General features: G+C 41.8%; 1 protein-coding gene and 5 pseudogenes across 8 annotated transcripts; 3 read left to right on the top strand and 3 right to left on the bottom strand.

The window, feature by feature from the left end:
• Positions 1 to 341: 341 nt before the first annotated feature.
• On the bottom strand, positions 342 to 1,054 carry AT4G07550 (annotated as a pseudogene; the record flags this gene model as incomplete). The annotated part of the gene is made up of 1 exon: positions 342 to 1,054.
• A 5,662-nt stretch (positions 1,055 to 6,716) lies between these two features.
• Positions 6,717 to 8,488, top strand: AT4G07540 (annotated as a pseudogene; the record flags this gene model as incomplete). Its single annotated transcript has 1 exon — positions 6,717 to 8,488.
• Positions 8,489 to 10,077: 1,589 nt separating this feature from the next.
• AT4G07530 lies at positions 10,078 to 13,343 on the top strand (annotated as a pseudogene; the record flags this gene model as incomplete). Its single annotated transcript has 7 exons — positions 10,078 to 10,219; positions 10,289 to 11,068; positions 11,242 to 11,304; positions 11,580 to 11,896; positions 11,949 to 12,254; positions 12,421 to 12,516; positions 12,591 to 13,343.
• Positions 13,344 to 14,310: 967 nt separating this feature from the next.
• AT4G07528 lies at positions 14,311 to 18,340 on the bottom strand (annotated as a pseudogene; the record flags this gene model as incomplete). Its single annotated transcript has 1 exon — positions 14,311 to 18,340.
• A 191-nt stretch (positions 18,341 to 18,531) lies between these two features.
• On the top strand, positions 18,532 to 20,041 carry AT4G07526 (uncharacterized protein; the record flags this gene model as incomplete). 3 transcript variants are annotated; one of them, NM_148264.2, is made up of 6 exons in its annotated part: positions 18,594 to 18,817; positions 18,953 to 19,053; positions 19,298 to 19,323; positions 19,414 to 19,507; positions 19,626 to 19,805; positions 19,899 to 20,041. In NM_148264.2, the coding sequence occupies exons 4-6, from the start codon at positions 19,492 to 19,494 to the stop codon at positions 20,039 to 20,041; spliced, it is 339 nt and encodes a 112-aa protein (NP_680630.1). In that variant the 5' UTR covers positions 18,594 to 18,817; positions 18,953 to 19,053; positions 19,298 to 19,323; positions 19,414 to 19,491. The 3 variants fall into 3 exon arrangements, with proteins under 3 accessions (NP_001118944.1, NP_001118943.1, NP_680630.1); NM_001125472.1 differs by having other exon boundaries at positions 18,532 to 19,053; NM_001125471.1 differs by having other exon boundaries at positions 18,592 to 19,053; positions 19,403 to 19,507.
• A 523-nt stretch (positions 20,042 to 20,564) lies between these two features.
• On the bottom strand, positions 20,565 to 22,014 carry AT4G07525 (annotated as a pseudogene; the record flags this gene model as incomplete). Its single annotated transcript has 1 exon — positions 20,565 to 22,014.
• Positions 22,015 to 24,030: the final 2,016 nt, after the last annotated feature.

Here is a 24,030-nt window from a genome sequence, read left to right as displayed (position 1 = left end):
TTTATTTTTCCAAGAGTTGGAACTTGGAATATTCTTCTCGAGATAGTTCAGTGAAGAGTGACCTCAACACTTATAGTCCACCAAAATAATCTTATTTTTCCAAGAATTGGAACTTGGAAAAATCTTCTCGGGGTGAGATCTAGTTTCGTGAAGAGCGAATTGAACACTTAGACTCCGATGAAATGAACAAATTTTCCCAAGAGTTTGAACTATGATTGGATGAAACATAGATAAGGTCGCAGCTTCCAAGTTGAAGTGACTACATCAAGCGCAAGTTTCTCCATCATTGTGTAACTTAATTCCGGACTGGTTGATGACTTGCCCATGTAACGAATCGGCTTTCACTCTCCTTGGTCTTCACAAATTATTACTCCACTAACGGTATGATTTGAAAATGAGATGTATAAGTATAATTTTTTATCGGCTTCCGGCTTCAGAGAATTAGAGACGACATTTAAGTATGTCTTTAGTTGACCGAAACCATCTTCACATCTTTCATCCAACTAAACTCCTTGTTCCCTTTTAGTATTTGATAGAAAGAAAGGCATTTATCCGTTGATTGAGATGTTAACCGGTTCAACGCGGTAATCGTACCAAAGAGTCTTCAGACATCTTTGATGTTCCTCGGGGCAGGCATGTTCGAAAAGAGCGTTAATCTGTCTTGGGTTTGCTTTGGTTTCTCTCTTTGTTACTAAGTAACCGAGAAATTCTCCGGATGGGACTCAGAATGTCTCCTCGCCTTTAAAAGAACATTCCCTTAAACTTTTTGATTGTATAGTGATCGAATCTCTACAAAACTTAGACTCGTTCATGACAATTTTTAATCTTCTTCTTAGAACCAAAAGCAACTCCGGGATTAGACGTTTTAGGTATTTTCTCAGCTAGTGATGAATTTTCAGCTTCCGCCTTTTCTTTGTGGTAAGTTTGCACGAACTCTCGGATGTCGAGGTTTTGCGAGGTCACCAATTGTCCGTAGCTCAGCAAGATGCTTCTTCAAATCGGTACAATCTTTTGTAATATGATTATTTACTCTATGGATGTTGTCGTAGGCCATCTTATCGCAACTCCATGTTGTAAGAGATGGTTGTCTAAATCTTCTTTTTCATAGAGATGGTCTCTCCACATAATTGTTAAACGGGTTTAATCCAAGTGGTTTGATCTCTTTGTTGCCCTTTAACTTCGGCTTCCTGGAAGGGACAATAACAATTGGCATAGCCGGCTTACTTTTCTTTGTGAAGTGAAGCTAATCTTCTTTGTCTTCCACTTCCATCCAATTGTTTGCTCGGAAAAAACTTCTCGTCTTCCACTTCTGGATGGAATCTTATGAAGAGTGAACTTAACGATTAAATTCCACCAGAACAAACACATTTTTCCAAGAGTTAGAACTTGGTATAATCTCCTCGAGGTGGAATCTAATCTCGTGACAACCGAACTCAACACTAAGATTCCAAGGAAATAAATACATTTCTCCAAGGGTTAGAACTTGGACAAATCTCTTCGGGATGGAATCTAATTTCGTGAAGAGGAAACACAAAACTAAGATTCCATCAAAATGAACTCATTTTCCCAAGAGTTAGAGCTTGAAAAAATCTCTGTCAGATGGAATCTAATTTTGTGAAGAGCGAACTCAACACTTAGATTCCACCAAATCGAATTCGCATCTTCATGAAGGTGAACAGTATTAGAAGACCGTCGTTAAGCATCAAAGTTGTCTCTTCAAACTTGAATCGCTTCTTGTTGATAAATGTCGAATGTTGACTCCTTGAATTTTGGGTGATGATATAAATAAGGACTCCAAATTTGTAGCAACCATTCGTTAATCACGTCAAGTGATAATGCCATAAAATTCTCCTATACTTCGGAGAAGATTCGCTTTATTTGCTTGTAGATAATGACTTCAGTTATCTTCATCCCATAGATGTTATGGGCCACCTCCGAAGCGGCTTGACGTTGCTTTGTATTATTTGGAAGACGCCCCCACCGTTTTGGTCTTAGATATGTATGCTTTTCGTTATAACAATTTTGCGTAACTTAAGATGGAGACTTTTTACGTTAAGGAGTCAACGTGTACACCATAGTTGAACTTATTTTCGATGCTTCATACATGATCCAAATGTTTTTGAGCAAATATGATCTTGTCATGTCAAGGTTGTAATTGTTGAAGGTCATCCGCTAATGATTTCCGAAGAAATACCATGAAAACTTCTATGTATCATTGTGCCATGGCTTGATCGATTGAGTTGACCTTAGTAGACTCAGCCTTGCTTCTACCTAAACTTGTGCTCATTTTTCGGAGGTGACAAGGTTGTTGTTTCGCCACCACGAGCTGTAGTCTTGTTGAGGTCCAAGACTTCTTTAGTAAGGTTGTATAGCCAATGGGACATCTCGGACCATCATAGGTCGTTGATGGCCTCTTTTTTTTTTTTTTTCTTTTACGACCTTCTTGCTTCCGAAAAAAATGAATCGCCACCGCTTTACCTGGAATTTGAGTCCATGAAGAGTTGAATCGATACGTAAATTCCACCGGAATGAGCACATTCTTCCGATAGTCGGACATCAAAAGTATCTTTAAGGGATGAAATCTAGTCTTGTGAAGAGCGAACTCAACACTTAAATTTCACCAAAATGAATACATTTTTCTGAGAGGTGGAACTTGTAAAACAACTTGAGGGATGAAATCTTGTCTTGTGAAGAGCGAGCTCAAAACTTAATTTCACCGAAATGAATATATTTCTAAGAGGTGGAACTTGGAAAACTCGATGAGGAATGAAATCTAGTCTTGTGAAGAGCGAACTCAACACTTAGATTTCACCGAAATGAATATATTTTTCCAAGCAGTGGAACTTGGAAAAATCTTTGAGGGATGAAATCTAATTTTGTGAAGAGCGAACTCAACACTTAAATTTCACCGAAATGAATATATTTTTCCAAGAGATGGAACTCGGAAAAATCCTTGAGGGATGAAATCTAGTTTTGTGAAGAGCGAACTCAACACTTAAATTTCACTGAAATAAATATATTTTTCCAAGAGATGGAACTCGGAAAAATCTTTGAGGGATGAAATCTAGTCTTGTGAAGAGCGAACTCATCACTTAGATTTCACCGAAATGAATATACTTTTCCCAGAGGTGAAACTTGGAAAAATCCTTGAGGGATGAAATCTAGTCTTGTGAAGAGCAAACTCATCACTTAGATTTCACCGAAATGAATATATTTTTCCAAGAGGTGAAACTTGGAAAAATCCTTGAGGGATGAAATCTAGTCTTTTGAAGAGCGAACTCATCACTTAGATTTCACCGAAATGAATATATTTATTATGGGTTCTGAAATCCACACTAGAGATTTGTATTTAAGATTATGAGAATGGAGGGCTAGATCTTCACTGAAACCTTGAGAGTTATATTGCTAAGAACGAATGGACTTTTGTATTAGGGAATGTTCCATTATAAGGCACTTATTGATAAAGTTTGGACGTTTGGGACACTTTTGAGGGAGTGGGCACTTTTCCACTTTTTTCCTGATTTTGTGACCAATTTACCCTTACAAACGTGAGAAGGAAAAAAAACAGCAAATAAATTAATTTTTTTTGCCAAATTAAATAACAGCAAAGCAATATATTGTAAGTGATATTAGATAGAGATAACAAATTAAAAATTAATAGTCAGATTTGTTAAAATTTAGTTTAATCAAATAAAATATTTAAATCAAATAAAAATATTTAAGCTTAAGGAATATTATATATTCCCAACAAATATCAGATATTAAACTATGTTTCTAATTATGTATCCAATATATATTATCCACGTAAACATATCTAAACAGTTTGCATTATACGAAATGCTTTAAATCAAATAAAAATATTTAAGCCTAAGTAATATTATATATTCCCAACAAATATCAGATATTAAACTATGTTTCTAATTATGTATCCAATATATATTGTCCACGTAAACTTATCCAAACAGTTAGTATTATATGAAATGATTTAAATCAAATAAAAATATTTATAGGCTAAGTAGTATTATATATTTTTAACAAATATCGCATATTAAACTATGTTCCTAATTATGTATCCAATATATATTGTCCACATAAACTTATCCAAACAGTTCGCTTTATATATATCAATACAAGGTCCATCAACAAACATATTTTTAGAATATGATACAATGTTGTTGACACAAACAAATGGTTCGTGGTGTGTAAACCTTATACCATTAAGGCTTTGCACTAAAATCTAATTTCCTTACCCTAAAATTAAACCCAAACCCTCAATCCCTAATCCTTTATCCACTAAATCCAAAATCGTAAAACAAAACTCTAAACCATAAAATATATTGTAAGCATAAACAAGAAAGTGATAATTTTACTGAGAGATAAAACAAATTCACAGCAAATCAAAGACAACATGTATCCATTGATGATTGTCCAAGAGATTTAGTCCATGTGGACATCTAATGACTCACTGGGTCGTTTCAGTTCAATACACAAGTTTATGTATGAACGATAATCGCCAAAATTAAATTCGATGGAAAAAAACGAAAACTTTTGGAACAATTCAAATCGTAAAAATGTGATCTTTACGAAATTCGACCAATATCAATTGCAGATCTAAATGCTAAACATAAGAACAATGAACAAAGGAAACAATTTTTTTAATCAATTTCTTATATCAAATTGATACCCAGAATTAGCTGGAGAACGAATCTAAGATCTAAGTAAAGATTTGAAGAAATGTAAAATGGGGCATTGGAGATAATGACATGAATCAAAGACACGAACACATATGCTTAGTGTGTTAGATGGAGAATTGGAGATAATGACATGAAAATCAATAGGAATCATGTGAGAGAGAGAGTACTAACTTGGAGAAGGCAGCAAAGGATTCTTCTTCGAACCAATCGCGGATGTGCTTGATGTTACGCTTTAAGACGGTAACAGATTGCTTCAAGTCGTTTTTGTAATCTGAAACTTGACTAATGAAGCTATCCTTGAGAGAAATGATTCATAGTAATTTTGCAGTAAAGAGAGAGAGAAAGAGCAAAATCTGAATATCAGATTTCAACAAAACCCTAAAAATTCAAGTATAACAAAATTGAGGAACGAACTGATAAGTTGGATGATGGTGGGAAAAGAGGGAGAGAGAGAGATCAAAATCATGGTAAAGGTTTTTATTTTCTCCGCTTGATTATTTGTTCTTGAAAAATAAGAGAAAGAGAGAGAAGAGAAAGAGAGAGAAGGAGAGAGGAGAGAGGAGAAGGAGAAAGAAACAAATAAAATATAACGAAAGAGAGATGTATTTAAAGGGTAAATGTGTCAAATAACCTATCAAAAGTGTCTGGTCTTTTTAAAGTGCCTAATTAGGCATTAACTTTTTTAAAAGTGCCTAATTACGTAATATTCTCTTTGTATTAATTATGACAAAGCTTTTACAATGTGAAAAGAGATTACAAGTGTAAAAGTGTGTGTGTGAATGTAAGCTAGATTGAATGTCTCTTCCAAGTCGTCCTTGCTCCCTTATATAGGTCTACGCACGTGGTAGCTCTATCCGGGTTCTGCGGAGATCCTCCTGGATATTCGGCAGGTCAGTTCCGAGGTATCAGGTCCGCTCCGCGAATATCTCCTCATCAGTAGAGTTGTCAAGCGGGCCGCTAGCCCGCGGGCTTTGTCCAAGTAGCCCATGGCGGAGCGGGCTTGGACGTTGATTTTTTTGTCCACAAATTAGCGGGCCTCGCGGGCAGGCCATTACGGACTGCGGATTATAGCAGACAAGCCCGTTGCCGTCTGCGGGTATGCGGGTAGCCCGCGAAAGAAAAACCAACTCTTTTAAAACCCTTCATTTCTCATAGAGGCTTTCAAACCTTTTCTCTCTATTAGAGTTTCTTGTGCAGTTCAAACCCTAGAAGTAGCAGTTCACGCTCAATTGCTTAACAAGGAAACTGAAAAGTCATTCTCTATCTCTTCAAGTTTCTTTTTTACGATCATTGAAGCTTCTTAGATTCAGATTTCAGATCAAAACAGAGCATCTAACACTTGTAATGGTATGTTATTTGTGACTACACATAAACAATTATTTTGTATTTTGTTAATGATAGGATCCGTTGAATTCTGTTGATGCTGAGTATTTGAGATCATTAGTTGTGGAATCTCGGAGAGTCATTGAGTTGGAACAAGCTAGATATGAACAACAACAAGCTAATGAGGAAGCAGGAGGATCTAAAAAGCTGAAAAGAAAACTGAGAGATGAAACAGAAACACCTATGACGCAGAGGAAAAAAGTGTGTGAACCAGAAGCATCAAAAACCCAAAGAAGAAGCAAGGGTGATGAAGCTTCTGCCTCTAAAACAGAGAGAAGAAAAAAGTCTGAAGTTGAAGCACCTAAAAAACCGAAAAAAGTTTTTGAGATTAGTGATGAAGACGAAGATGATGATGATGAAGAAGATGACGATGGGGACAATGGAGCTGATGATGTTGATGATGATGAGGACAATGGAAAGTCATCGAAACCAAAGAAGAGAAGGCAATACTCAAAAGTCTGGAACGATTTCATAGTGATTAAAAAGGTTAATCATTTGGGAAAAACTGAAGAAAGAGCTATGTGCAAGCATTGCAAATCAGATTTTGCGTACAATGCACACAAAAATGGTACGAATACATATCGACATCATTTGCAAATATGTAAGCTCGTGCCTAGAAATGGTGATATTAGTCAGATGATGGTGAATGCAGTAGCAAAATTCCAAGCTAGAAAGATAGATCAATCTGTTTTCCGGGAATTGGTAGCTAAGACAATTATCCAACATGATCTTCCATTTTCTTATGTGGAGTATGAGAGAGTTAGAGAAACGTGGAAGTATTTAAATGCGGATGTCAAGTTTTTTAGTCGAAACACAGCTGCTGCAGATATTTATAAGTTTTATGAGATTGAGACGGATAAGCTGAAGAGAGAGTTAGCTCAACTTCCTGGAAGGATTAGTTTAATTACAGATTTGTGGTCTGCGCTCACTCATGAAGGTTATATGTGTCTTACAGCACATTACATTGACAGAAATTGGAAGCTCAATAACAAGATCCTAGTTTTTGTGCATTCCCTCCACCGCATACAGGAATGAACTTAGCGATGAAGATACTTGGGAAATTGAAGGACTGGGGAATTGAGAAGAAAGTTTTCTCCATTACGGTAGACAACGCGGGTAACAATGACACAATGCAAGAAATTGTAAAATCTCAGCTTGTACTCCGAGATGATTTGTTGTGTAAAGGAGAGTTTTTCCATGTTAGATGTGCAACTCACATTCTCAACATCATTGTTCAAATTGGGCTGAAAGGGATTGGTGATACATTAGAAAAAATTAGAGAGAGTATCAAGTACGTTAAAGGATCAGAACATCGTGAGATCTTATTTGCAAAGTGTATGGAAAACGTTGGTATTAATCTGAAAGCTGGTTTGTTGTTGGATGTGGCAAATAGGTGGAATTCAACATTCAAGATGCTTGATAGGGCTCTGAAGTATCGAGCTGCATTTGGTAATCTCAAAGTCATTGATGCCAAAAACTACAAATTTCATCCTACAGATGCTGAATGGCATCGACTACAGCAAATGAGTGATTTTTTAGAGTCGTTTGATCAAATAACCAATCTTATATCAGGTTCGATATATCCAACTTCGAATTTATATTTTATGCAAGTTTGGAAGTTCCAAAACTGGTTAACAGTGAATGAGTCCAACCAAGATGAAGTTATCAGAAACATGATTGTCCTAATGAAAGAGAGGTTTGATAAGTATTGGGCAGAAGTAAGTAATATCTTTGCAATCGCTACAGTATTTGATCCGAGGTTGAAGCTTACACTTGCAGATTATTGTTTTGCAAAACTAGATATCAGTACTCGTGAGAAAGGAATGAAACATTTGCGTGCTCAACTACGTAAACTTTTTGAAGTTTATGAGAACAAGTCCAATGCGGTATCACCTACAACTGAGTCTCGTGAAGATGTTACACCTGATGATGAAACTGCAAAAGGGAATTTTAGCAATTACGATGTAAGTTTCTTATGTTTTGTTTTTGTTAGTTAATATGCAGTTTTTTTTATGAAAAACAGCAAGTCATTAGTTTTTGTGTTATGTTATTTTAATTTCTTATCTTTGTTATAGGATTTCTTTGCTTTTCGCAAAGCAAACGTTGTTGCCAATGGAAAGTCGACGTTGGATATGTACTTGGATGAACCGGCAATGAACGTAAAAGGGTTTGAGAGTTTAGATATTCTTAATTATTGATAAGATAACGGTCCACGGTTTGGAAAATTGGCTTCCATGGCTTGTGACATTCTAAGCATTCCTATTACAACAGTTGCGTCCGAATCATCGTTTAGCATCGGAACTCGAGTTCTAAGCAAGTATAGAAATCGTCTTTTACCGAGAAATGTTCAAGCATTAATATGCAGTCGCAATTGGTTAAAAGGTTTTGAATCTTATGAAAATGGTAAGTAAGTTGTTTTCAAGTTTTATAGTCACACAATCTTAGTCTATGAATTAACATTGTTAGTTTGTATGATATTTGTAGAGGAGTATGAAAAATTTGATGCTGAAGATGAGACTCTACCTTCCTTCCAGTCGCTTGTGGATGATGCAGATGGATGTTGAGTTGGAGATTTTATTTTAAGTTTGATATTCATGTTTGGATTTGAGTTTAAGTTCATGTTTCAGTTATCATGTTTGCGTTTAAGAAGTTGCAGGTCTTTCTCTTGACTTAAGTTCATTTTTTGTTTCACATTTGAGTTTAACTTGTTACAATTAAGGTTTGAATATGAGTTTAAGTTCAGATTAAGGTTTACAAATGAGTTGCAAGATGAGACACGACATTGTTCCTTTTGGGATATTTTGGATTTGAGTTTAAGTTAAGGTTCTGATAGCACGATTTCGCAGCTTAGAGCTATCTCAGATTATTTTGCTTCAGCCAAGCAGGCTGCAGTTCTTCAGGTTCTTTTACCTGCAAATGTACAAACTGAAATTGATCAGATCGGAGCGAAACTGGATTTTTCTGTAGCTACTATCACTGAGAAATCGACTAGTAACTCCAATCACATAAGACATTTCCTGGATTCTGTGTAACAAACTCCGCTGCGTAACCCATGTAATTCTCGTAACCCATGTAATTTGCGTAACCCATACATTCTTATTCAAAACTATCTTTAGATTGATTGTAGAATCTTTGGATTTTGAAAAACAAATGTATAATAGTCATTTCTATACTCGCAGGAGAGTGGCGCTTATCGTAGTTTCAATCGTCATGCTTGTGGTGACTTTTCTTGGTCTCGGTAATGTTTTCATCTTTGAGTACATGTTACTCAACTATCAACTAATGTATTGACTTTAGTGATCTTGTTATCATTTCTTTTCCTGCAGTTTCTTCGATTTGTACTACAGACACATGTGTGGCAATGAGCGAATGGGTTGAGAGACCATCAAGCAATACGGCTCTGGACGAGATATTGCCTTGTACAGACAATGCCACAGCTCAAGAATCCTTGATGCGTAGTAGAGAAATGCCCGCGGGCCGACCCGTATATCCGATGGGCTTTGCGGGCCGGGCTTGGACACTGATAATTTTGTCTGCGGTCCTAAACGGGCCAACCCGTCGCGGCCCGAAAAAAGAAAGCCCACTGCGAGGCGGGCTAGATGGGCGCGGGCCGGCCCGTCTGACACCTCTACTCATCAGTTCCTAGGTCATTATTCGCTTATCTCCCTTCATCAGGTGACTGGGCTTATCTGGCCCAAGTACCCATTCGCGTATGTGGGCTCGTCAGCTGCGTAGGTCCTCTACTTGGTGGGCTTGGTGGGCTTTTGTGGGCTGGCTTGGTATTTTTGCAGGTGGATTCCTGGAGGGGAATCCAGCCCCAACATTTGCCCCCCAGCCCATTGAGTGAGTAGAGGAACTCGATGAGCGGACATATAGGTCAGGTAAGATGATAAATGTGATAAGATCAGTCGGTTTTGAGGATAAACTCAACAATTTCGATTTAATTTCAGATTCCTTAACCGAAAGATTTCGAGTAGATACGCGAGATAAGTCGCTGCTGATGTGGACGGCTGAGATGGAGCGTCTCTTCAGCGCACCGCATCTGACGGTCCAGATCAGGCGCGAAGAAGGGATCTCTGCGATCTCAAAAATTGTGGTGATGATGGCTTTAAATAACTTCCCACCTCTCCACTTGACGTCACGTCAACTCACACGACTCTAAAGGTAACTTCTCTCCTCCTTTATTATTTACTGCGCTTTGTTTTGTAGAGGTAGAAAAATCTCGTCTTTTTTTTTCTTATTGCTATCTCCTTCGTTTCTCTTCTATTCCCTCTTACTCGATCTGCCTTCTTTGCTCTTTTCTTTCATCTCTCTCGTCCTTCTCTGTCGAAATCGAAAGATGATCGACTTCGAAGATTCCCAGAATAAAAGCAACCACAGTTACGACAACGATGAAATTTCGTTCGAGACGAGGTCGGCGGCGTTACCGCCGCGAGTACAAAGACGCGTCATAACCCTAGGCAGAATGGGTCCAATTCGTCTGCCGTCAACCAGAGCCGACAAGGCGAAGAAGAAAAAGGCTGCCAAGCAAGGAGGAGGCACTCCGATGACGAACAGCGACCTGGTCGACCTCCGGAGGAGATGCCAGGTTCTGGTGGAGGTAAATATGATACTCCCAAGGCTGCCGCTGCATCCTGAGAACATGTCGGTCGGGTGGTGTTGCGCTTATGCCAATTTCTTCGAGAAATGTGGCCTATTTTTCCTGATTCCGGTGTGTATCCTCGAGATGCTCTACTGTCTCGGCCTCGCCTTTCCCCAGATGTGCCCAAACTTTGTCCGCCATGTACAGGCGTTATTCACCCGGGCTCGGGAAGTAAACAGAGAATTCAGCTGCCATGACCTACTTCAGCTCTGCCAGGTCAAGACCAATGCTAGGAGGGACCAAGGGACGTACTACATCAATGCTCGTCCCGGATCTCTGGTCCTAGTTGGTTTAAAGGCTTGTCGAGACACCAATTGGCGATCCAAGTACTTCTTTTTCAGAGTAGATTGTCATTCAATTGGCAGTTTTGATCCCGCGAGGATAACAAGGACCTGGTCTACCAACCTGGGTCAGATGGAGACCTGAGCCTCTTGATTTTTCTTTGTTGTTTGTGTTGAATCCTTGACTGCTTTTGCTGAACATTAATACTTAAATTAATTGTTTTTTTTTTATGGTTTGTAGCAAGGACCAAGGAAGTTACTCTCTCGGAGACGGAACTCGAGCTGTTAACCCTTCTCCGACGTGGTCAGACTAACTAGTCCACTTTTAGCAGAGATCGCATCGTAGCTGCTCTTGCCGTAGATCCAGCAGTTCCCGTAGCTCCAGCAGTTCCCGCAATCGTCCCTCCAGCAGCATAGCTAGATCCGATCGAAGAGGTCCTGCAGATTTAACCAGTCCCCGAGGCTAATCTGCCTATAGGTACGAGTTCCGTTATATTTTTTTTTTAAAATGTACGAGTTATCGAGACAGCTGCGCAACTCGAGCTGCTAACTAACAAATGTCGTGCTTTGTTTGTTCAGTTCCTCCTAACTCCAGCTCTACTTCAGAACTCTCGCTCATTAGAAGAATGAGGCGTCCAAGCCTTCGTGTTCAACGAGCCAACGCCGGGGCTCCTGCTTGTGCTGGTGATCTTTCGGCCGCAGTGACCGCGGCTCGAAACAATCTAGCTGTTTCCAGCGCATCTGCCTCAGCGTCTCATCCCTCACTTCCTGAGATCAATACCGGGACCTCTGCTGCAGCAGGTCAGTCAGATAACAATCAGGTATCTGGGTCATCTGCAGTTGTTCGTTCTGATGGTGTACCGTCCTCTCCGAAAAGAGCTCGGACCCAGACGGAGGTGAATCCTGCGGCTGAGTTGGTCGTGAACTTCAGGGGGTCGCCACTCCCAGAGAGGAGAGGATGGAACCTACGGCTGCTATTCCGGAGCAGCTGCCTCCGCGGATAGGCGATCCTCGGGCAGGTCCCATGGCGGAGGACGAGGCTCCAGGGGTGGGGGCAGGTCTTCAAACCGGTCTCAGGAAGTGAGGCAGACGTCCAACTCCGGCGGAGGATCCGCGGGAAGAAGGCCTTTCCACTGGTCTTACACTCACGACCGTGATCACCTGATCGTTGAGGACGAGGCTGGGTTGGCGAACCTGCTTTGGCACATCAAAGGGAGGAACTGCCAGGTTCCTGGAGTGAAGAACATGGCCGAGGTGGCGGCCTATGCTGACATGATGGCGAAGGAGGGCTAGGTAATAGTCGATAATTGTCTCCTTCTAATTCTATTCTTATGCTAGTCGTAACTTTCTGTTTTGCCTTCGGTAGGCGATAGCTGCCACAAACAAGCTGGTCGCTCTCTATGAGCAGCGTCTGAGCTAGGTCCCCTCGGTGAGTGAGCTCGAAGAAGGAAAGACCCTCAACCGGGAGCTGGCGTTGAGTGTGAAGGCTGGTCAGGATCGCGAAGTCTCGTTCCAGGTACACCTCGGTTTTGACTTGTTTGTATATAATTCATCGATGATTCGATGATTCTGACCTAATTGTTATTTCAGGCAGAGATCGAGAGGCTGAAAATGGAGTTGTCCACTTCAAAAGACCTCGAGAAAGGTTATGCTGAGAAGATCGGGCTCATGGAGATGGAGATCGGGGGGTTGCAAGCCGACAAGCAGACGGCGAGGAAGCAGATTCATCGCTTGGAGCAGAGGAGGGAAGAGCTCTCCAAAGAGGTGATGGACCTGACTTCGACTGCACTAGGGGCAAAGAAGGCAGTTCATGATGCTAAGGTTGAGTTGGCTGCTGCGTATTCGAAGCTGCTGGCTGGGATCAAGGAGAAGTGGGTCGCCAAAAAGGAGTACACGGTACTGGAGGGGCAAGCGGCCGAGGTGGAGTCGAACCTGGCTTTGATCGACCAGATCACAAAGGTTGCTATCGATCTGACCGTGGAGAAACCTCGGCTGCAAGCAGAGATGGATGAACTAGAGGCACGGTGCAAATCGAAGGAGGTATCAGACTTTACTCTAAGCAAGTTGGATCTCCCGCAGGTTTCAGAGATTTCGGTGGTACGTCCGATGGACGTCGACGAGCAAGGGACGCCAATTGGCTTGGACGAGTTCGGGAGCAACAAAGACGCGTTTCCGGGAGGTCTCGCGGAGGGTTCTGGTACTGTCTTCACTACGCCAGACTCCTTGTTTGTTTTAGGATTTTGTGTTTTGTTTCAGACTTGGTGCCTGGGAAGGCTTTTATCCTTTCGTTTATTGCTTTTTGAACTTGGTGCCTGGGAAGGCTTTTATCTTTTGTTCGTTTAAGCACTTGGATGCCTGGGAAGGCTTTTATCCTTTTTAGCAAGTATTTTTTATCTTTCGTTCGAGGGTTGACACTTCGTTGATTTTGGTGTATGATCACCTCGCTTTGTCCATGTTCCGGATAATAATTGGACTTGTTTCGAGTCCAAGTTATTTCGGATGTGATATGGTATGTTCTTTGAAGGTTAAAACTTTGAGTGAGTTTGAGTTGTTTTGTCTCGAGAACCTGTTGAAGTGAGGTCACACAAGGGACCTGCCAGATTTTGGGAGCTGGGCTTGTGGTATCGCCAGGTCGCGAATGAAACCTTCGTTTCTTCCTTGTTTACTATGTTATTTGTTGATAGCGAAAGAGTTAGATTTGGTTGTAGTAGGTGAGCTCCGATGAAGCCGAAGTGATGTGTTCTGATAAGTTTAGTTCACTATCGACTCTTTAGAAGCGAGATCACAAAATGGATCCGCCAACATTCGGGTGTTGGGCTTTGGGTATCGTAAGATTACGAATGAGTTTTAAATCATAGTGTAAATGATTGTTTTTGCAAAATATGATAATGAGTATCAAAATTTTCTTTTATTCTTATCTCGAAATTGTTAAGTACAAAAAGAGGTAAAGCAAGCGACAATCTGGCGTTTGGTCATCGAGCAGGGACCTCCTCGATACAGAGGGGAGATTGAACTGTTAGGTGAGCAGCTGATCTTCGTTGATGGAAGATGCGATGTTTGTTTCCCTTGTTGAAGTTTCGTCTTTCAAATGGAAGGGTTGAGATGGTAATTGCGTTTGCGGAGGTGACTGCCTGCATACCTGGTTAGGGGATTAAGCCCTTTTGTGATTTGATTGAAGTGGTGGCTGCGCTCTTGGGGGGAGCTGCCTACGTACCCTGCCAAGAGATCAAGCCTTATCCTAGTTCGATTGTTTTTGAGTACCTATTTGTGGTATATCTTGAGATGCATGGCATTCCAAGGCCGTAACTCAGGTACTCCGTTGATTACTTTTACGAGCTTATAGACGCCGTCACATACCACCTCGGTGATTCGATAGGGACCTTCCCAGTTAGTTCCCAGTTTTCCAGCGTTTAGCTCTCTCGTGTTGCTGAACACTTTTCGTAAAACGAGCTCTCCCACTTCGAATCTCCGAATTTGGATATTGAAGTTATAGTAGCGGGCGACAGCTTGTTGATAGTTTTGAACTCGCATCATTGCCTGATCTCTGCGTTCATCGATGAAGTCCATGTTGTCCTGTAACATTTGTGTGTTCAGGTCCGAGTTAGCAGGACTGGCGGTCCTTCTCACGCTTGGTACTATGGTTTCGACAGGGATTACTGCTTCTAAACCATAGGCGAGAGAGAACAGTGTTTCTTGTGTTGACTTGCGAGGTGTAGTTCGTTAGGCCCAGAGAACTCCGTGGAGCACGTCGGACCACATTGATTTTTTGGAATCAAGTCTTTTCTTGATGTTGTTAAGTATAGCTTTGTTGGCGGCTTCTGCCTACCTTGTGGGTAACGGGGGGTGGATGTGGTAAGACGGATCTTCCACTTGTCGCAAAATGCTTTGATTTTTCCCGAGGTGAGGTTAGTCCCGTTATCGGTGACGATCTCATAAGGTATGCCATGTCGGCATATGATATTTTCCCATACGAAGTCCTCGACTTGTTTCTCGGTTACCTGTTGGAAGGATTTAGCCTCAATCCATTTGGTAGAGTAGTCGGTGAGGACCAGCAGGTTTTTTAGTCTTTTCTTCCCACCGGAGGCTTCCATGGGACCTACGACGTCCATGGACCACTTCATAAACGGGTAAGGAGAAGATATCGAGGACATTTCCTCGGGAGGTTGATGAAGAGCAGGTGCATGTCGTTGGCATTTATCGCACCTGAGTGAATGAGCTATGCAATCGGCTAGCATTGTTGGCCAGAAGTAGCCTTGCTTTTTAACTCTGAGGGCGAGGGTACGTCCACTACAGTGGCTACCACATTGCCCCTCGCGCTTGCTTTTCATGAGGTCTTTCGTTTGTTGCCCGTAGGTACACACCATATAGGGACCTGCGATGTTGCGTTTCATAAGTCTCCCTTCCATGATGCAGTACCCTGCGCTCTGGGCTTTGAGTTTTCTTGTCTCCCACTTGTCGGGAGGTGTGATCCCTCGTTCGATGTAATCGATGATTGGGATTCTCAAGTCGTTGTACGGTTCAGGTTTGTACGAGGTAGGTTGTTCGGGGGTTCCAAGCTCCGGCTCTTCCTCCGCTGCACCTATCTCCGCGGCTGCTGCAAGAGCTCTAGCCACGGGGTGGTGCTTCAGCGTGTTTTCGTCCCAGCGTGTTTGACCATTAGGTCGATGCTCGGGTGTTCTATTCCTTCGACCGGGATAATTCTTTTGACGAAAGGATCTGACGTGGAGGCGAGAGCTGCCAAGCCGTCTACAGAGGTGTTTTCTCCTTTGGGGATTTTGACTAGTTTGAGGTACGCTTCCATGCGCTCGTCATTCCTTAAGCTATCTTAATGCCAGCAATGAGGGCTTCGTACTCAGACTCGTTGTTTGATGCGTATAATCCGAGTTGGAACGATTGTTCGCTGACTTCCCCGGTGGGGGAGGTGAGTTGTATTCCTACTCCGGATCCCTGTTGGTTGGAGGAGCCATCGACGTGGAGGAGCCATTTCTTATTGGAGTTGGTTCCATCCAGGTCCGCTAACGGGAGCTCGATTACAAAGTCGGCTAGGACCTGTGCTTTCAAGCTGGTGCTGGTGCGATATTCTATATCGTACTCACTTAGTTCTATAGCCCATTTTGCAACTCGACCTGATTGAGTTGGACTGTGCATAATGGTTCTGATTGGTTGAGACGTCATCACTACGATGGGATGTGATTGAAAATATGGTCTCAGTTTTCGAGCTGACATGACTAGGCCAGTGCCAGTTTTTCCATTGCTGGATAACGGGTTTCAGCGTCTATCAACGTTTTACTAACGTAATAGATCGGTTTCTGTCCTTCGTGATCTTCTCTCACCAGGACGCCGCTTATCGCGGTTCGGGAGACTGCCGTGTACAGGTACAACGGTTCTCCTTCTTCGGGTTTTGCGAGTATGGGTGGTTCGGACAGGTACGCTTTCAATTGTTTGATGGCTTGCTCGCAGTCCTCATTCCAATCAAACTTTTTATCCTTTCGGAGGAGCTGATAGAAAGGGACGCATTTATCGGTACACCTGGATATGAACCTGTTGAGGGCGGCGATACGGCCGGTTAGACGTTGGACCTCCCGTGCCGTTTTTGGCGATGGCATGTCGATGAAGGCTGCAATCTGCTTAGGATTGGCCTTGATGCCTCTTTCAGTTACTAGGTATCCGAGGAATTCTCCTTAGGGAACTCTGAAAGAGCATTTCTCGGGGTTTAGCTTCATTTCAAATTTGTTTAGGATTTTGAAGCATTCTCTTAATTGCTGGACGTGTTCTTTTTCGCGAGCTGACTTGACCAGCATGTCGTCGATATAGACCTCTATCGTTTTACCTAGCTGGTCGGCGAACATTCTGTTCACCAATCTTTGGTAAGTAGCTCCAGCGTTTTTTAAACCAAAGGGCATTACTTTATAACAGTAGGCTTATTCCTCGGAAGTTCGCACTTGACCAGGCGAAGCTGTCTTTATTTTCTTTGAGAAAGGTTATGAGATCCTCTCGTATCGCTGGGTCGAGGTCTTGACCTATCCCAAAGCATCGTTTGGGATCTGATTCGTCTATGTAGACCTGTGTTATCAACGGTTTTCGAGGTCTGCTCTAAGAAGGGTCAGAGGATCTGACTATTTTCATTTTCGTGAGTTTGTCTTCTATCATTAGTACTACGGGGTCAACTTTTTTGATAAGCTCGTAGCTGCCCATATAGCACTTTCGGGAGCTACGTTGGCTGTCGTATACGACTGCTATCCCCTTGTCCGAGGGGAATTTAACGCATTGGTGGTAGGTTGATGGGACGGCTTTCATGGCGTGTAGCCATGGTCTTCCCAGTATTGCGTTGAAAGGAGCTTTCTTATCGACTACGAGGAAACTCGTGAGTCGCCTCACTCCTCGTGCGACGGTTGGGAGCTGGATGGTTCCTAGAGAAAATGTCGTATCTCCAGCAAACCCGGTAAGTGGCGTTTTTCTGCCTTGCAGCTCGGAATCGAGGTGCCCCATTTTTTTGAAGGCCTCGTAAAAGAGTACGTCAACTGAGCTTCCCGTCTTGATCATTATACGGAAAGTTCATAGTTGCCTACATCGATTCGAATAACGAGAGCGTCATCGTAAGGTTTATCGAGGTCGGTGGTTTCGCTTTCCCAGAATGTGATCTGGTGGTCAGGTCCCATCATCGGGCTCTTGCCTTTTGTGTAAGAATCTGCTTTCCTCTGATGAGTTTTGATCGAATTGATTGAGTCGTTGCAGAGCTGAGACCCTCCAATGATGAAATCGATGCGTTTCGGGGAGAGGTGCTCAGTTGCGCTTCTGCAGAATTTCGAGAGGCGTAATGGAAACCTCATGTTTTTCTTATGCGGGGCGGGGGGAGGTGTGGTGACTGACCTTCCTGTCCTGCCACCTAGATCGAGTTTTGCAAAGACTAGGTCTATGCGTTCTCTCCTAGCAGGTGGGGGAGAGTCACTTCCCTCCGGTGTTCGTTCCTGTTTCTTTTGCTTGGGAGTTTGCTCCTCCTCCTGTTCGTCGGGAGGAGGGGTTTCAACTTTGGGGTTTGAACCTTTTTTAGTTTTACCCCCAGCTGCGATTAACTTTTTAACGGCGCGACACTCCTCGGTGGAATGTCCTCTTTTTTTGTGGTACTTGCAATATTTTCCGAGGTCAAGTTTCTGGACTCTCGTCCTCAGCTGCCTCTTCTATTGCGAATAAGGTATGCTGCCCCTGCGTTTAGTTTTCCTTTTTGAAGGGTTTTTTAATTGCAAGGGGAGCGTTTTGCGTTTTAGATTCTTTGAATCGTAAGGCCAGCACAGCGAGCTCCTCTTCGGCTTTGGCGAAGTGGAGAGCTTTGTGAAGGGCATTGTCTAAAGAGACCGGTTATCTAACAGTGAGTTCCTCACGAAACCTAGAGGAGAACCACCACTACAACAAATATCCACATTAATAGCACAAGAGGATAGCTCATTTTTCGTTACTGCTATGAAAACTAAATTTTTATTTTGATTATTTTGTAATAGCGTTTGATAAACGCTATGATAGAAAATCACTAAGCGGGAAGCTAAAATCATCTATTCCGCCAATACTTATGCGAAAAAATTCACTTAAGCGCCTTATGTCTCAGATCTAAAAATATTAAGCGACAAAACGCTAAACACATCTTAAGAAAAAAAAATCCCCCAAATTGATTCCTTCAAACCCTAAATTTCTTCTTTTGTCCATCTCTAATTCCACTTCACACATCCAAAATTCTACATTGTTCTTCACCTTTCTCTCCTCCTTTCTCTCTTCTTTCACTCATCCTCTCACGTTTCAGTTAGAGATTGCTTTAGTTGGAAAAGGTTTGTTGATTTGTCTCTCTTTTCCCTTTGAATCTATAGCTTCTAATCCTTGTTTGTTGGTTGTGTCTCTCCTCTGTTGGTTTTGTCTCTCCTCTTTCTTTGAATCTGCAGCTCAAAAGGGTAACGTTTTTGAAGTGTTTTTGTGCACACAAGATGTTCGACGAATTGACTGTGAGACAAAAACCAAGAAACGACTCAACATCTCTTTCTCTGGGTTCGTTTCTCTCTTCTCCAAGGTTGTGGTCTATCTCAAATCACTATGATTCATAAATCTAATTACAAATACTTTATCTATAACATCTTAAGTGTTCTTCCTCATGTTGAATTATGTTGTGTGTATGGTTCGACATTGCATTCAGCCGTGGATATTGTAGTATCTTAGGTCATTAAGCAAGGTCTCTTTGTTAGCATATGTAGCATAAAAAGGATTTCGTTTTGTTTTTTATGTTGTTTGGTGCTTACTTGGTTAACTTGTTTCAGGTAATACTTGAAGATTATGGCTTTATGTGAGTATCAAGATTCCTTCCTAAGTTTCTTTTCCTCTATACATATTCTTTCTTGCTTCAATATTGACAATATACTTAGCTTCAATTAAGCTACTAGGAGACTGAGTTTTGGTTAAGACCAAGGAGACAGAGAAAAAGACTTGACTTTCGAATATAGAGAATTGAGAGATGGGTGATAGTCAAGGTAGCATCAGACTTGCTTTATTGGTTTGGTTTCAAAAACATCATTTTGTGGATTGTTAGTGGTTAGCTAGATTAGCTGGATTGATTTCACTTATGTCGTTTGTCATTTTTGTTTTCAGAATTCTCAGAAGTTCCTGATCTAAGTCAATGGTGTTCGAGTTGTGTCTATGAGTCACCGATGATGGATACAAGTGATGGTCTTGAGTTTGCGTTTCTTGGAGAAAGTAAAGGTAGAAAGGAAATGGAATTAGTCTCTTCTCAGGCTAAAGTTATGTCTCATTCGCAGATTGAGTTTTCAGGTGAGTAAAAAGATTTGTTTACTAATAATGTGACTTAATAAGTTTGTGTTCAAGAAGCCGAAATCTTACTTGTTTTATTTCATGTTCTAACAGAAGATATAATGAATCTCGTCGTTGAGGACAGTGAGATAGATGAAGACAACAGTCTTTGGGGAAAACCTAAGAGAAAAGGTAGCAATTTTTTCGAAAACCTAAGAGAAAGGAAGAGACTACAACAACCTATGAAGCTGAGCTAACTTACTTGAAGAACGGAGTCCAATATCTAAAAAACGAAGTAAGGAATTTGCATGATCTCATCAATAACTTCATTGGCAAAAGTAGTATATAGAAGTTAGCATATTAGTTTAAGTGTTGGATTGAGACTTGTGTTAAGTATGAATTGATTTTTGGTTTATGAAATGGTGTATACTTTTTGGATGTTTATTATTATATATGTATTGGATATTTTGAAAACTAAACAGGTTCCACCAAATGCAAATAGATTCAAACAACCGCATAAAATTAGAGTCATGACACTGAATATTACAGCATCAAAAACATTATAGATCATAGCCTATATATATCGCTATTATAGTCGATAAATGAAAGCATTTTACTAATGCTATGGTAGAATACTATATCATAGCATACGGAAAAAATGCTATCGTATATGGAGGGTTTACCATAACAGGGGCATAAGACAGCGTTTATGAAAACGCTATTAATGACATTTTATAGCGTTTCTCTCGTGATAAGAATGTGGATATTTGTTGTAGTGCACAGACCGTTACGAAGGGCTGCTATGGCTACCTCTTTGTTTAGGTTCGCAATTTTCGATTTGATTGCTTTGAATTTTTTGACGTAAGATCGCAGGGATTCGTTCTGAAGTTGAGTGAGACTCCAGAGGTCGGCTTCAGACGTCCTGTGTTCGATAAGTACCGAATACTGTTTTAAGAAAGCGGTGGCGAGCTGGTCGAAGGTATCAATGGAGTTCCCTTCGAGGCTAGCAAACCATTCGAGGGCGTGACCTACGAGGTTTTCTACGAAGAAACGGCAATGACCTGCTTCATTTTCTTCGTCTGTCAGGTACGCTCATGTTATAGCGAAACGGAAGGATCTCAGATGAGCCTTTGGGTCGCTCGTTCCGTCGTACTCCGGGAAACGGAGTCTCCCGACGTCTCGGAGGCAAAAACGAGCGATCCTATTCGTGAACAGGGTGCGCATGGTATCTTCGATCACGCGATCTATGTCGGGAGCATCACTCACTGCTAGGTGCATTCGCGAATGCATTTGAGCCATGTTCGCATTTGTTTGAGCTGCGTAATTGCGGAATGTTTCCATATCCACGACGTTATGCGGATCGACCGGTGCTTGGGGATCGGTTGGACTGTTAAGGAGGTCGCTTCCTGGTATCCGGGAAACGGATGGCGGATTAGCGATAGAGGTCTGTTGTTGCGTTGAGCTCCCGGGAATGCGGGAACTGGATGCGGTTGTTTGGTTTCTCGTCCACGTGTACCTAGGGGGCGAACAGCCCATCGATAGTAAAGTTGGGACCGGTAGCCTTGGGAAGGCAGGCGTTGTGCTTGTTTCGTTTCCTGTTGCCAGGTTTTTGACGAGAGCATTCGCAGGTGCCTGTAAAAAGGCGACCTACCGGTTGATAGGATGTGAGACGTCTATCGAAGCGAAATCCAGACGAGTTCTCGGAGTAGGATCGGCAAGGGAGACGGTACCTGTCAGATCTATGGGGACCTGGGCAGGAATCCTAGTTTCGCGAGGGGGGGGGAACCTCCTTACCCGCGGTATCGCGCTCTACCTCATGTACCATGCGAGTGGAGTCGCGTCTCTGCTGACCCACAATTGCGGCGAGGTTGCGATGCGCAATTTCTTGGTTTTTGGTTAAGTTGATCAAGTTCATGATCATTGCGTGGAGCTCGGCCAATTCGCTGGCAGGTCGCGGAGGGACCTGATTAGACGGGTTGGCCGGGTTATCTCCGTTTGGAGGCTGTATCGTGACGTTTCGTTCTCCGCCCCTTGTTTGCGGAGGGGGAGTGATTTGGTCAGATCCAGAAGAATTCAAGTTTTAGGAGATGTTCTCCATGTCAGTATTATGGACAACATCAACCTGGGCTCCGGGAGGGAGATCCGTTGGGAGGTGCCCGTCCGTAACGTCATCGTTTGGGATCTGAACTGGTAAACCAGATCCCGATGAATTGGATGAATTGGGATCCATGATCGTTGGTCACAATTGATGTGTTAGTTTAGGTGTTGAAATGATCTGTTTTCGTCCCCACAGACGGCGTGAAATGTGGGTTCTGAAATCCACACTAGAGATTTGTATTTAAGATTATGAGAAAGGACGGCTAGATCTTCACTGAAACCTGGAGAGTTATATTGCTAAGAACGAATGGACTTTTGTATTAATTATGACAAAGCTTTTACAATGTGAAAAGAGATTACAAGTGTAAAAGTGTGTGTGTGAATGTAAGCTAGATTGAATGTCTCTTCCAAGTCGTCCTTGCTCCCTTATATAGGTCTACGCACGTGGTAACTCCGTCCGGGCTCTGCGGAGATCCTCCTGGATATTCGGGAGGTCAGTTCCGAGATATCAGGTCCGCTCCGCGAATATCTCGTCATCAGTTCCTAGGTCATTATTCGCTTATCTCCCTTCATCAGGTGACTGGGCTTATCTGGCCCAAGTACCCATTCGCGTATGTGGGCACGTCAGCTGCGTAGGTCCTCTACTTGGTGGGCTTGGTGGGCTTTTGTGGGCTGGCTTGGTATTTTCGCAGAAGGATTCTTGGAGGGGAATCCAGCTCCAACATTTACCAAGAGGTGCAACTTGGAAAAATCCTTGAGAATGAAATCTAGTCTTGTGAAGAGCGAACTCAACACTTAGATTTCACCGAAATGAATACATTTTTCCAAGAGGTGGAACTTGGAAAAATCCTTGAGTGATGAAATCTAGTCTTGTGAAGGGCGAACTCATCGCTTAGATTTCACCGAAATGAATATATTTTCCAAGAGGTGGAACTTGGAAAAATCCGTGAGGGATGAAATCTAGTCTTGTGAAGAGCGAACTCATCACTTAGATTTCACCGAAATGAATATATTTTTCCAAGAGGTGAAACTCGGAAAAATCCTTGAGGGATGAAATCTAGTTTTGTGAAGAGCGAACTCAACACTTAAATTTCACCGAAATGAATATATTTTTCCAAGAGATGGAACTCGGAAAAATCCTTGAGGGATGAAATCTAGTTTTGTGAAGAGCGAACTCAACACTTAAATTTCACCGAAATGAATATATTATTCCAAGAGATGGAATTCGGAAAAATCCTTGAGGGATGAAATCTAGTCTTGTGAGGAGCGAACTAATCACTTAGATTTCACCGAAATGAATATATTTTTCCAAGAGGTGGAACTTAGAAAATTCCTTGAGGGATGAAATCTAGTCTTGTAAAGAGCGAACTGATCACTTAGATTTCACCGAAATGAATATATTTTCCAAGAGGTGGAACTTGGAAAAATCCTTGAGGGACGAAATCTAGTCTTGTGAAGAGCGAACTCATCACTTAGATTTCACCAAAATGAATATATTTTTCCAAGAGGTGGAACTTGGAAAAATCCGTGAGGGATGAAATCTAATCTTGTGAAGAGCGAACTCATCACTTAGATTTCACCGAAATGAATATATTTTTCCAAGAGGTGAAACTCGGAAAAATCCTTGAGGGATGAAATCTAGTCTTGTGAAGAGCGAACTCATCACTTAGATTTCACCAAAATGAATATATTTTTCCAAGAGGTGGAACCCAAAAAACTCTTGAGGGGTGAAATCTAGTCTTGTGAAGAGCGAACTCATCACTTAGATTTCACCAAAATGAATATATTTTTCCAAGAGGTGGAACTTGGAAAAATCCGTGAGGGATGAAATCTAGTCTTGTGAAGAGCGAACTCATCACTTAGATTTCACCGAAATGAATATATTTTTCGAAGAGGTGAAACTCGGAAAAATCCTTGAGGGATGAAATCTAGTCTTGTGAAGAGCGAACTCATCATTTAGATTTCACCGAAATGAATATATTTTTCCAAGAGGTGGAACCCAAAAAACTCTTGAGGGGTGAAATCTAGTCTTGTGAAGAGCAAACTCATCAATTAGATTTCACCAAAATGAAGCGACTACAAGTACATAACAAGAAATTCAACGCAGACTTATTAACAGATGCAAGCTTGGTTTCGTTGGAAAGATAAG

This window comes from Arabidopsis thaliana, chromosome 4 (assembly GCF_000001735.4).
Source record: "Arabidopsis thaliana chromosome 4, partial sequence".
Taxonomy (NCBI): Eukaryota; Viridiplantae; Streptophyta; class Magnoliopsida; order Brassicales; family Brassicaceae; genus Arabidopsis; species Arabidopsis thaliana.
This window is presented reverse-complemented; position numbering and strand designations above follow the sequence as displayed.